This window comes from Ornithorhynchus anatinus, chromosome 11 (assembly GCF_004115215.2).
Source record: "Ornithorhynchus anatinus isolate Pmale09 chromosome 11, mOrnAna1.pri.v4, whole genome shotgun sequence".
NCBI classification, from domain to species: Eukaryota; Metazoa; Chordata; class Mammalia; order Monotremata; family Ornithorhynchidae; genus Ornithorhynchus; species Ornithorhynchus anatinus.
In genome coordinates, this window is record NC_041738.1 from 55,039,007 (window position 1) to 55,052,716 (window position 13,710).

The 13,710-nt window shown below is 54.8% G+C and overlaps 2 protein-coding genes across 2 annotated transcripts; one reads left to right on the forward strand and one right to left on the reverse strand.

Moving 5' to 3' along the window:
• Positions 1–683: 683 nt before the first annotated feature.
• Positions 684–3,247, reverse strand: APOC3 (apolipoprotein C3). Its single transcript, XM_007661604.3, has 4 exons — positions 3,162–3,247; positions 1,573–1,664; positions 1,176–1,290; positions 684–1,076 (listed from the first exon to the last, which is right to left on the reverse strand). The coding sequence occupies exons 2-4, from the start codon at positions 1,631–1,633 to the stop codon at positions 938–940; spliced, it is 315 nt and encodes a 104-aa protein (XP_007659794.2). The 5' UTR covers positions 1,634–1,664; positions 3,162–3,247; the 3' UTR covers positions 684–937.
• Positions 3,248–9,340: 6,093 nt separating this feature from the next.
• On the forward strand, positions 9,341–13,233 carry APOA4 (apolipoprotein A4). Its single transcript, XM_029075759.2, has 3 exons — positions 9,341–9,414; positions 11,098–11,227; positions 12,032–13,233. The coding sequence occupies exons 1-3, from the start codon at positions 9,366–9,368 to the stop codon at positions 12,978–12,980; spliced, it is 1,128 nt and encodes a 375-aa protein (XP_028931592.1). The 5' UTR covers positions 9,341–9,365; the 3' UTR covers positions 12,981–13,233.
• The last annotated feature ends 477 nt before the right edge of the window (positions 13,234–13,710 follow it).

Here is a 13,710-nt window from a genome sequence, read left to right on the forward strand (position 1 = left end):
GAGACAGACAGTAATATATATATTATTGCCCCTCCCCACAGCATGCTCACCTCCAGATGTGTACATGCGTGTACGCCTAAACACATACATACTGGTCTGTATATGAATGTTTGTGTTAGCTCCCCCAGGGGCACACCCACCTCCATGGACATATGCCCTCAAAGGTACATGTAGACATTACATATTCATTCAATCGTATTTATCAAGTGCTTCCTGCAGAGATGTAATTGAACCTCCATACACACCAACCTGAACATATATGCCCCCCACACACTCTTATGATCACATGCAAAGGTGTACACAGATACATCAACACAAACACCCATCCACATACGTCCCTATATAAATGTGTGCTTGTGCACCTAAGTAGACGTATTAGCCACATACAAAAATCCAGGTCTGTTCATGCATGTGCACACTCGTGTTTATAGTCACGTTACGTGCCTGCACCTTGGCCTGAATTCACATACAGGTACATAGAGACACATACACAGACGCCCAGGTACAAGTGTAATCTTCTTTCCTGGATTTTGACATCTACTGTGCAGCTCGGCTGCCAGAGTCGGGGCTGGAGACTGGATTTGTTCCACTGCCCCCAGCTCTCCTCCCTCCTACCCCTCTCCCAGTTTCCAGCACCCCCATTCTCCTGGGACCCAAGCAGGGCTCTCCCATCAATCAATCCATCAATCAATCAATGGTATTTATTGTGATCTTACTTGGTGCAAAACACTGTACTAACTGTGAGAATAGGGACCATGGACCCTGCGCACAGGAATCCCACTCGGTTTGGGACCCTCCCCTGCCCCCCCGACCCCCCGACGCCCCTGGGGACCCAAGACCAACGACCTCAGCTTCGTTGGCCGGGTAGAAGGGCCCGGCCTCGACCACCCTTTCCAGGGGGAGCCGGTCGTTCTGGACCGCCGGACTGTGGCCTCCCTCACTTGGAATTGTCCTGTAAGGGGGCCGTCGTGGGGGGTGCAGAGGGCACGGGGGTCTGGTCCCACAGGTCGGAGAACTTGTCCTTGAAGAGGCTCAGGTAGCCGTGAAAGTTGTCGAAGCCGTAGGAGACCCAGCCCCTGCAGGGAGGGGAGATGGGCGAGGGGTGAGGGCCAAGGCTAGGCCTGGGGGTGGGCCTGGCAGCACGGTGAAGGGCAGGGGGCAGGGGTGGGTTTTACCTGGCCTTCTGTGCGGCCTGGGACTCCTGCACATTGGTCAGCGCCTCCTTGGCAGTTTGAGCCATGTGATGCACGTAGTCCTGGACCCGCCCAACCAGTGACGGCTCCTCCGCCCCTGCGGGAGGGAAATGTAGGGAGTTGAGGAGCTGGGGGCCAAGTGGGCTGAAGGATGCTCGGGGCAGCTGGGTGGTCGGACGACTCCTCCCTCTTTCCCCTCCCCTCTCTCTGGCCGTCCTGAGGACCTAGGGGTGGGAGGGGCTTCCTCTGGCCCCGGGCAAGAGCGGAGGAGATTCAGCCAGGTCTTGCGAGGTCAAAGAGATCAAGGGAAATGGGGGGTTCCGGCCCCCAGCCTCAGGCCCCCAAACCCCGACCCCCGTCCCAGAGCACTGGTTCTTACAGGCGAAGTTGACCAGCAGCAGGGTCAGGAGGGCAGCGGCAGAGAACACCCGAGGCTGCATGGCAGATCTGAGGTCTGGAGAGCACTATGGTCTAGAACGGAGAGCAATCTGAGGTCTAGAGAGATGCACTTCGGTCTGTATCTTTTACAACACTCATTCATTCGTTCATAGTTATTGAGCACTGTACAAAGCTCCTGGGAGAGGGCAATACAACAAGAAACAGACACACTCCCTACCCACAATGAACTTGCAGTCCAGAGGGGGGAGTAATTGTGGTATTTAAGTGCTTACCATGTGCCAGGCACTGTACTAAGTGTTGAAGTGGAGTCAAGCAAATTGGATTGGACACAATCTCTGTTCCACATAGGACTGACAGTCTCGAGCCCCATTTTACAGATGAGGTAACTGAGGGACAGAGAAGTGAAGTGACTTGCCCACTGGGGTCACGTATTAGACAAGTGGCGGAGATGGAATTAGAACCTATGACCTTTGACTCTCAGACCAATGCTCTATCATTCAATCATATTTATTGAGCGCTTACTGTGTGCAGAGCACTGTACTGAGCTCTTGGGAAGTACAATTCAGCAACAAATATAGACAATGCCTGCCCACAACAGGCTCACAGTCTAGAAGAGGGGAGACAGCAAAACAAGTAAACAGGCATCAGTAGCATCATTATAAATAAATAGAATTATACGTATATACCTAGCCACTAAACCATGCTGATGCTCACCCCAACCCTACAGCACTCACGCCTCTATCCTTACATGCTGACGTACCCCTTATCTGTAATTTATATCAACGTCTGTCTCCCCCACTAGACTGTGAGGTCCTTCTGGGCAGGGAAAGTGTCTTCCAACTCTGCTGTATTCTCCTCTCCCAACCCCTTAGTACAACGCTCCACACAGTAAGTTTACAATAAATGCCATCGATTGCTTGGATGGTGGGAGCGGGGGACACATTTGAGGAGTGGGGACCCAGGGAATTGATAATAATTATGTTTGTTAAGCGCTTACTATCTGCCAAGCATTGTTCTGAGCACTGGGGTAGATATAAGGTCACCAGGATGGATATAGACCCCGTCCCACATGGAACTCACAGTCTCAATCCCATTTTACAGATGAGGTAACCGAGGCCCAGAAAAGTGAAGTGACTCGCCCAAGGTCACCGAGCAGGCAAGTGGCGGATCTGGGATTAGAACCCACGTCCTCTGACTCCCAAGCCCGTGCTCTCGCCGCTAGGCTATGCTGCTTCACTACAGCATGTACTTCTACTGGATTAGGGGTTAGAGCGATGGGGAGTGGAAGCCTGTGGGGGCGGGGGGGAGGGGGAGGAGGGCAAGGGGCAGATAGGGCAGAACAGGATCTGCCCCTTGCCCGGACTCCAGGAACCTAGGATTCTCCCACCCCTCCAGCTCCCACAGCCCGCCGCCCACCAGTCACAAGGAGAAACTGAGACTCCAGGGTAGGACTGGATCTGGAGGGGCGGAGACTCAGGCGTCCCCGTCAGCCTTCCAGCTCTGCCCTCGGCCTAGGGTAACCCCTGCGCCACCTACTTCACCCCCAGCCTCCCCCCGCCCCAGACATACCTGGAACGGCTGCTATCTGCACCGAGCTGCGGGCGCGGCGGGGCACGGCCTGCTTTATACCTGCCCTGGGCACGGGGGGTTGGGGGAGAGAGGCACTAGGACAAAGGTCAGCGGGTGATCTGTCCGGGGGGCTGACCGGAGCCCGGCTGAGGCCGTTGAGAAATCCCCCAGCTAACCAGGGTCCGAGGTCACTGTCCCCCTCCCACCCTCCCCCAACCCGGAGGGGGGACACATGGATCCCTGGTGGAAGGGAGACCCTCCCCTGCCCCGGACCATCTGAGCAGAGCAGATTAGGGGGGAGTTCCGGGAGGAGCCAGCTGGGACAGGGAGGGAGGCCCAGTTTAGACAGGGAGAAGCAGGATTCTCCCTCCTCCCAGCGGGGACAGGGACAGTGGGAGTGGGGCAGGTGCCCCTGAATTGATCCTAGCGGGCAGCCGGCCAAGGCCTGTCTTCTCGCTTTGTTTAGTTTTGCTGTCTGTCTCCCCCTTCTAGACACTGAGCCCCTTGTTGGGTAAGGATTGTCTCTATCTGTTGCCGAATTGTACTTTCCAAGCGCTTAGTACAGTGCTCTGCACACCGTGAGCGCTCAATAAATACAACTGAATGAATGAACGAATGAATGAAAGCAAGCAGCAGCGTGGTTTAGTGGAAAGGGCACGGGCTTGGGAGTCAGAGATCGTGGGTTCTAATCCTGGCTCCGCCACGTGTCAGCTGTGTGACTTTGGGCAAGTCACTTCACTTCCCTGTGCTTCGGTTACCTCACCCGGAAAATGGGGATGAAGACTTTGAGCCCCACGTGGGACAACCTGATTTCCTCGATTCTACCCCAGCGCTTAGAACAGTGCTTGGCGCACAGTAAGCACGTAACAAATAGCACCGCTTTAAAGCAATGACTGAGCTGGATCTGCCGCCCAGCCCCTGCCCCTCGCCCACTCCTCGCCCCCGGCCCCTTCCCTCCATCCATGCCGCTTCCACGGCCTGTTCATCCAGAAGCTTCGGGGCCAGTGGCTCCGAAGCCAAGGGGGAGGGACAAGGGGAGGGGGCATTGCAGGGCCTTTGCCCTCTCACAGCCGTGGATCCGCCTGGCCCTGTGGACTTGGCCGCCAGCCACTGTGCCCCCACCCCCACTCCCGCAACACACACATACACCTGTCCCCAGCCTCCTGGCAGGCTGGGGTCAGGGGCGGGGGGAAGCGACTGGACTGATGTCCAGAGCCCGGACATCAGAGAGGAAGCGCAGCTCTTGCAGACCTTGGAGAGGAAGCGCAGCTCTTGCAGAACCGCGGCCTGGAGGTCAGGGCGCCTGGGTCGCGGACCACGAGATGCGATGGGTGTCCTTGGACTACTTAACTTCTCTGTGCCTCAGTTACATCATCCGGAGAATGGAGAATAAGACTGCGAGCCCCGTGGGGAACTTGGGTTGTGTCCAGCCTGATTAGTTTGTATCTACCCCAGGGCCATTGCCAGGCACCTAGAAGTGCTTAATAAATGTCATTAAAAACACTCAACCTCTCTGGACCCGTTCCCCCATCTGGGGACTGGAGGAAGAACAGGGGTAGGGGATGGGGAGAAGGGGAGATGGCTTCCACTACCCCAGGCCTCCCCACGACGCTGGCCCTCTCCCGGACGATGCTGCTGGGGGGCTTCCAGCGTGGACCTTTTGGCTGCCCGCCATCCTCGTGTGAGAATCGCGAGTGGAAAGAGCGAGCGAGAGAGTGAGAGACAGAGAGAGAATGGGAGACGGAGGGACAGAGAACCTCTCTCAGCTCCCTCTTCCTCCTCCTCCTCCCCTAGCACTGGCTCAAAGCCAAGCGGGAGCCATGGGGGCTTGTGGGAGACCAAGTGGTCTTGGTTGGGTATAGGGGGGTGTCCCCCTGTATCATAATTATTGTTATTAATTATTATTATTATTACTACCTCTGCTCTTTGCCTCCTCCCCCCACCATCCCTTCCTCTGGGACTTGTACACAATGGCACAGACACACACAGACACCACTAAACACCCAGCTATACAAACACACACTGTGAGCCCACTGTTGGGTAGGGATTGTCTCTGTTGCTGAATTGTACTTTCAAAGCACGTAGTACAGTGCTCTGCACACAGTAAATGCTCAGTAAATACGACTGAATGAACGAAGACCCGGACATACAGTGCGTTATAGAAAGACACAGTCACACTCACAGACATAGACTGCGCACACTTGTTGTGGGCCGGAAACAGGAAGCAGCGTGACTCAGTGGAAAAACCCCGGGCTTGGGAGTCAGAGGTCATGGGTTCTAATATCAGCTCTGCTGCTTGTCAGCTGTGTCACTTTGGGCAAGTCACTTCACTTTTCTGTGCCTCAGTTACCTCATCTGGAAAATGGGGATGAAGATTGTAAGCCCCATGTAGGACAACCTGATTTCCTTTTATCTGGCCCCCCAGTGCATAGAACAATGCTTTGCATATAGTAAGCAGTCACCAAATGCCATTATTATTATTATTATTATTATTAATAATAATAAACAGGTCTAACAGCCTGGCTTGGCTTCACTGACTCCGTCCTCTCCTGCTTCTCCTTTTATCTCTCTGGCCGTTCATTCTCAGTCTCCTTCGCGGGCTCCTCCTCCCATTCCCTAACTGTGGGGGTCCCTCAAGGTTCACTTCGGGGTGCCCTTCTATTCTCCATCTACACTCACCCCCTTGGAGAACTCATTCGCTCTCACGGCTTCAACTACCATCTCTACGCCGATGACACCCAAATCTCCATCTCCTCCCCTGATCTTCCTCTCCAGGGTCGCGTCTCCTCCTGCCTTCACGACATCTCTACTTGGATGTCCTCCCCTCACCTCAAACGTAACCTGTCCAAAACAGAGCTCCTTCCCGTCTCACAAGCCCGTAACCTTGGCGTCGTCCTTCGCTCGGCTCTCTCATTCAACCCACATATCCAATCCGTTGCCAATTCCTGCCAGTCTCACCTTCACGACTTTGCTAAAATCCGCCCTTTCCTCTCCATCCAAACTGCCACCATGTTAGTCCAGTCACTCATCCTATCTCCACTGGAGTACTGCATCAGCCTCCTTTCTGACGTCCCAACCTCCTGTGTCTCCCCACTTCAGTCCACACTTCCCTCCGCCGCTCGGATTATCTTTCCACAGAAACGTTCTGGGCATGTCATCCCCCTCCTCGAAAGTCTCCATTGGTTGCCTATCAACCTCCGTATTAAACAAAAACTCCTCACCATTAACTTTAAAGCCCTCCATCACTTTGCCCCCTCCTACCTCACCTCGCCACTCTCCTTCTACAACCCAACCCGCACGCTTCGATCCTCTGGTGCTAACCTTCTCACTGTGTCTCCATCTCGCCTGTCTCGCTACAGACCCCTGGCCCACGCCCTACCTCTGGCCTGAAAGGCCCTCCCTCCTCAAATCCTTCAGACAATGACTCTCCCCTCCTTCAAAGCCTTATTGAAGACACACCTCCTCCGAGAGGTCTTCCCAGACTAAGCCCCCCTTTTCCTCATCTCCCACTCCCTTCCACGTCACCCTGACTCACTCCCTTTGCTCTTCCCCCCAATCCCCACAGTACTTAAATATATATCTGTCATTCTATTTATGTATTGTACTTTCCCAAGTGCTTGGTACAGAGCTCTGCACACAGTAAGCGCTCAATAAATACTATTGAATGAATGAATGAATGAACAACAGCCTATTTTCTGCTGTGTGATCTTGGGCAAGTCACTTCACTTCTCTGGGCCTCAGTTACCTCATCTGTAAAATGGGGATTAAGACTGGGATTCTCATGTGGGACAAGGACCGTCCAACCCTTTTTGCTTCTAACCACCCCAGCGCTTGGTACAGTGCCTGGCTCATAGTAAGTGCTTAACAAATACAATTATAATAATAATACACTAATGTATTATACTCTATCAAGCGCTTAATACAGTTCTGCGCACACAGTATGTGCTTAATAAATACTAGTGACTGGTTATACATACCCACAGACACACATGGTCATTCCAGGCCTGGCTGGGGAGCGAATAGTACAGCATTTAGTAGAATGCCTGGCACATAGTAAGCACTTACCAAATATCATATATAAATAATCATAATAATGTGAACAACAGGCCCAAAAGACGAGTGAGCTAAGGTGTAGTAGGAGATAAAACTGGATGAAAAGGCGGGAGAGGGCTGATGGGGAGTGTGGCGGCAAGAACGTCGGTCAAGTTGGCACCCGGGCCGGGATCTCACGAGGGAGTTAAAGGTCTGGAGCAGTTGGTGGGGGACGGTGGGTGTGAGAGCGGAATTAATGTTGCTGAGCAAAAGATGGCAAGGTTGTAGTGGGAGAGAAGCGGCATGGCTCTGTGGAAAGAGCTTGGGCTTGGGAGTCAGAGGTCATGGGTTCTAATCCCAGCTCCACCGCGTGTCAGCTGTGTGACCTTTGGCAAGTCACTTAACTTCTCTGGGCCTCAGTTACTCATCTTTAAATTGGGGGATGAAGACTGTGAGCCCTTTGTGGGACAAGCTGATCACCTTGTATCTACCCCAGCGCTTAGAACAGTGCTTGCCACATAGTAAGCGCTTAACAAATACCAATTAACAAAAAAAAAACGCACATGAAGACATACTCTGCACTATTCTTGCACACACACACACTCACATATGCACTGCCCTGTACACGTGCATCATCATCATCATCGTTGCCATCATCAATGATATTTATTCAGCATTTACTATGTTCATTGCACAGTACTGAGCGCTTGGAAGAGTGCAATACGGCAGAGTTGAAAGGCCCGTTTCCTGCCAACAGGGCGCTTACATCAGGCAAGTTCTGAACCGTCTGGAATCTCCGTCAACCTGGCCTACCTCACCCCCGCCAACAGGCGCCCGTGCAGAAGTCCAAGAACTCAAAGTTCGGTTCAGGCGTCTGATGCGGTGACCCTCGCCCTCCCCACGCATACTCACGGCTGGGAGACACCGCCTCTCCTCAACCCCGCCCTGCTATAACACGGCTCTCCTTGGAGGAGGGGCCGGAGCCCCCACTCTCCTACAGGGCCAGACCGGGTGGGCGCTGGGGATGAGGCCCACCCCCACCCCCTGAGTGTGGGCATAGAGACACTATCTCCCGGAGTGGGGAGGTTTGGTGACTCTGGTGAGGGCGAGGATGGGTGCATGGGAGGAGGGGGCTGCTGTAATAATAATAATAATAATAATAATATTGGTATTTGTTAAGCGCTTACTATGTACCAAGCACTGTTCTAAGCATTTGGGTAGATGCAGGGTAATCAGGTTGTCCCACGTAGGGCTCACAGTCTTCATCCCCATTTTCCAGGGAGGTAACTGAGGCCCAGAGAAGTGAAGTGACTTACCAAAGGTCACACAGCTGACAGGCGGCGAAGCCGGGATTAGAACCCATGACCTTTGACTCCCAAGCCCAGGTTCGTTCCACCAAGCCATGCTGCTTCTCTGTAGAGATGGCCCTCCTTTCTGGTCCTTCCCTCTTCCCCTGTGGGGCACTGAAGCCCCTCCCCTCATTGAAGCAGGGTCTGGGAGATCAACGTAGGGGGAGCTGGGGGGGGGGGGGTTGGACCCAGATGGAACCCCTTTCCGTCACCCCCATCCAACCCCACGGGCCCGAGATCTGGGCAGCTGTAACACTGGGCACCGGCTCTGCCCCCCCATCCCCCAGTAACCCCAGCGAGGCCCCTCCCCCCAATTTGAGCCACATTTCCCCTGGAAATAGAGGACCTGGCTTCCCAGGGCCTCCTCCTCCTCAGGAGCCTTGTGAATGAATGAATGAATGAATGAATGACTGGTCCTATTCCCCACCCCCCCTGGGGCTGCCCCCTTCCCCCTGCCACCCGCAGACCTGTGGATGGAGCTACCCCTCCCCCGACCCACCCCAGTCTTCCTCCAGCCCAGATTCCCCGCCACGTCTCAGGGCAATTAAAGTCCAAGCTGCTCTAACCATGTGTCACCTTCCAGCGTGGAGCTGGCAGGGGCCATTTATATTCGGGACCCTGGCACAGGTGGCTAGCAGAACAGGAGTGGCACACAAGAGGTGAGCAGAGCTCCTTCTGAGCGCCCCTTCCTCCTGCTGCCCGCCGAAAGGGTCCTGGGTGGGGGGTCAGGCTCTGGCCTGGGGTTCTCTCCACAGCTCTCACTCTCTGCCCTCCTCGCTTTCTGCCCCCCAGATTCGGTGCACGGGCTCCGGACACAGCCAGGATGTTCTCCAAGGTGATGCTCCTCTGCCTGGCGGCCCTGGCCTTCTCCCGTAAGTAGACCGGCGAATCCAGCCTTGGATGCGGAGGTTGAGGCAGGGGTGGCCTGGCGAGGCATGTCTCCTCCTGAAGCCGGGGCGGCCGAGCCCATTGCGCCTGACTGGTTGTTAACTGATTGATGGATAGCATTTATTGAGCGCTTACTGTGAGCAGAACCCTGTACTAACAGAATGTTCCCTGCCCACAAAAAGCTAAAAGTCTAGAGGAGGAAAGGGTGATTAAAAGTAATTTAAAGGGCTTAAGCTGTTGGGTTGAGGTGGCGTTCATTCATTCATTCATTCAGTTGTATTTATTAAGCGCTTACTGTGTGTAGAGCACTGTACTAAGAGCTTGGGAGAGTACTACACAACTTGCCCGATGCTCGTCGCTCTGGGCTGGATCTGGATGGGCTGGGCCTGGGTGGACTGGGCCGTACCTGGCCTCCCTCCTACTTGGAATGTGAGCTCTATGTGGGACCTATTATCTTGTATCTACTCTCGTGATTTGTACAATGCTTAGCACATAGGAAGCGTTAACAAACACCACAGTGATGATGATGATGAGTATTCATTCATTCAATAGTATTTATTGAGCGCTTACTATGTGCAGATCACTTCACTAAGTGCTTGGAATGGACAATTCGGCAACAGATAGAGACGATCCCTGCCCAGTGATGGGCTCACAGTCTAATCGGGGGAGACAGAGGGCAGAGCAAAACAGAACGAAACAGAAACAAGACAACATTATCATGATAAATAGAATCAAGGGGATGTACACCTCATTAACAAAATAAATAGGGTGATAATATATACACATAAGCACAATGCTGAGGGGAGGGGAAGGGGAAGGGGAGGTGGAGGAGCAGAGGGTGGAGGGGGAGCAGAGGGAAAAGGGGTAGCTCAGTCTGGGAAGGCCTCTTGGAGGAGGTGAGCTCTCAGTAGGGCTTTGAAGAGGGGAAGAGAGTTAGTTTGGTGGACGTGAGGAGGGAGGGAGGGCATTCCAGGACAGCGGGAGGACGTGGGCCAGAGGTCGAGGGCGGGACAGGCGTGAACGGGGGACCATGAGGAGCTGAGCGGCAGAGGAGCGGAGCGTTCGGGGTGGGCAATTGAAAGAGAGAAGGGAAGTGAGGTAGGAGGGGGCAAGGTGATGGAAAGCTTTGAAGCCAAGAGTGAGGAGTTTTTGTTCCATGTGGAGGTCGATAGGCAACCACTGGAGGTTTTTAAGGAGGGGAGTGACAGGCCCAGAGCGTTTCTGAAGGAAGATGATGCCGGCAGCGGAATGAAGAATAGACTGGAGTGGGGAGAGACAGGAGGAAGGGAGATCAGAGAGAAGGCTGACACAGTAATCCAGTCGGGATATTATGAGAGCACTACAAACCAGGCTTTGGGGCGGGGAGAAGGAGAAGAAGTGGGGCTGGGCCCTGTGGAGGAGGGAGGGAAAACTGTCCTCCACGAGGCCTCATGGGTCTTTCCCAGCTCCACCACTTGTCTGTTGTGTCACTTTGGGTAAATCACTTTACTTCTCTGTGCCTCAGTTATCTCATCTGTCAAAAATGGGGATGAAGAGTGTAAGCCCAATGTGGGAAAGGGACTGTGTCCAACCTGATTAACTTGTATCTACCCCAGTGCTTAGAACAGTGCTTGGCACATAGTAAGTGCTTAACAAGTACCGTCATTATTATTATTATTTGCCTCCAGGGGTCCAGGCTGAGGCACCTTCATCAGATGAAGTAGCCACCGAGTTGTGGAAGTATCTCAGCCTGCTGGAAACACTGCCCCGGGACATCGCTGAGGAGCCGCAGTTTTCAGAGCTCAGCAAGAAGCTAGAGTAAGGACCCAAGGGCCTGAGGGCTGGGGGAGCTGTGGAGGGACAACTGATGGGAAGAGGGAGGCAAATGATGGAATTCAGAACCAGCCCGACCCGGCAGCCCCTCTGACAGTTAATGAGATAGAATTATGGGACAGAGAAGGCTATTTGATGCCCCCTCCCCCCCAGCTCAGCTTGAAGGTCCATCCGGCTTAGGAATGTCTCCACCAGCGGCAGCAGGATGCTGGGTGGAACAGTGTGCTGGCTGTCCTCCTGGACCCCATCCTCTTATTTAGGAACAGACCATCCAACACTCCTGACTCTCCCCTCTCCATCCCTGACTGCCCCATTGAGCCAGCAAGGACCATCCCACACTCCTGGCTCTTCCTTTTCCATCCTCGATTCCCCCATTGACCCGGCATGGACCATCCGACACCCCTGATTCTCCCCTCTCCTTCCCTGACTCTCCCTCCAGTGACCCAGCGAGGTCCGTCCAACATTCCTGACTCTCCCCCCTCTCCAGCTAAGAATCACCCCCAGTGGCCCAGCACGGACCACCCAACACCCCCGACTCTCCCTTCTCCATCCCTGACTCTTCCTCTAGAAGGCCAGAGAATCTAGCCAACTTCTCTGGGTCCTGCTGGGGTTTCTGGATGCCCAGTGGGGAGCAAAACTGTTTCCTTCTATTTATCTTGAACTTGCTCCCTCGGTCTAAACCATACTCAGGGAAGCCCAGGCTAAAGAGGCCATGCTAGGTATCATTTGGTGAAACCTTTCTACCCTGGGCCCTTCTTCCTCATCACCTCCCCCTCCTCTTCTCCCCAGAACTCTCTTGCGGGACAAAATAAAGGAAGCTGGAGCCCTGCAGAAGAAGCTGGAGCCCCTGGCCTCGGAACTACAATCCCAGCTGAGCCAGGTGGACTCAGACCAGCTGAAGGAGCAGGTCCTCCGGGAGCTGAGCTCGCTGCAGGCCTACTCCGACAAGTTCCACCAGCAGATCGGCCGCAGTGTACAAGACCTGCAGGAGAAGCTGGGGCCCTACGCCTCCGAGCTCCAGTCCCAGGTCAGGCAGAACGCCCCACTGCTTGCGCAGCAGCTGGAGGAGCAGCTGAGAGAGAACGTGGACACACTGCGGGTCTCCCTGACTCCGATGGCCGACGAACTGCGCACCACCATCACCCAGAACGTGGACCAGATGAAGGACCGCCTGGCCCCCTACACTGACCGCCTCGGCCAGGACGTGGCCAAACTGCAACGGGACCTGGCCCCCTACGCTGACCGCCTCGGGCAGGACGTGGCCAAGCTGCAACGAGACCTGGCCCCCTATGCCTGTGAAGCGCAGGAGAAGTTGGGCCAGCAGTGGGGCGAGCTGTCCTCCCAGATAAAGCAGAATGCTGATGAGCTGCGGGTCCGGCTGGGCCCCTATGCGGAGGAGATGCAGGCCCGCTTGGCCCCCTATGCGGACGAGATGCGGGAGAAGCTGGAAGGCAACGCTGCCGAGCTGCGGCAGTCCCTGGGCAAGCTGAGCGGCCACATGGACCGGCACGTTGAGGATTTCCACAGGAACATGGGGCCATTCGGGGAGACCCTAAACCAGGCGGTGGTGAAGCAGATGGCAGGGCTGCGCGAGGCACTGGAGCCCTACACCGGAGAAATGGACGGGCGCCTCAGCGTCCTGGAGAAGGGTTTCCGAGACCAGTTTGACACCATCCTTTCCTCTGCCAGGAAGCAGGCCCAGAGCCAGGGATCCTGGTTCACCGAAGGCGAGGAGTGAAGCCGACACCATTGGCCACAGCCCTGGGCTTCCACCTCCCCCTCCATCTGCCGGCTGACAGGGCAGACTCCCTCTCCTTCCCTGAACTCTCCCTCCAGTGAATCAGCGTGGTCCATCCAACATTCCTGACTCTCCCCTCTCCAGCTTCGAATAGCCCAGTGGCCCAGGCCGGACCACCGCACACCCCTGACTCTCCCTTCTCCATCTCTGACTCTCCCTCTAGTATGGATAATACCCATCAATAAAATCACAATTGGCCTTGCTTCTCGAGTCTGTATCCCCACCTCTTTGAGGCAGGGCTGGGGGCTGGGGAGAGCAGCAAGGAGGATGATGATGATTGATGCTGCTGCTGCTGATGACTGGTATTTGTTAAGCGCTTACTATGTGCCAGGCACTGTACTAAGCACTGGGAGGGAATATGAGCAAGTTGAGTTGGACGCCGTCCCTGTCTCACACGGGCTTCACAGTCTTAATCCCCATTTTCCAGATGAGGTAACTGAGACCCAGAGAAATGACTTGCCCAAGGTCACACAGCAAACAAGTGGTGGAGCTGGGATTAGAACCCATGACCTTCTCCCCTGTGCTCTATCCATTAGGTCACGCTGTCACCCCACCTCACGGTGGCTGAACCCAATTCTGTGAGGATCCAGGCCACCCCAAGGAGGCAGGCCTGAAAGCACCCCCACAGCTGGAGCTCTCTGGCGCTCTCCAGCCTGCTCCATTCCCCATC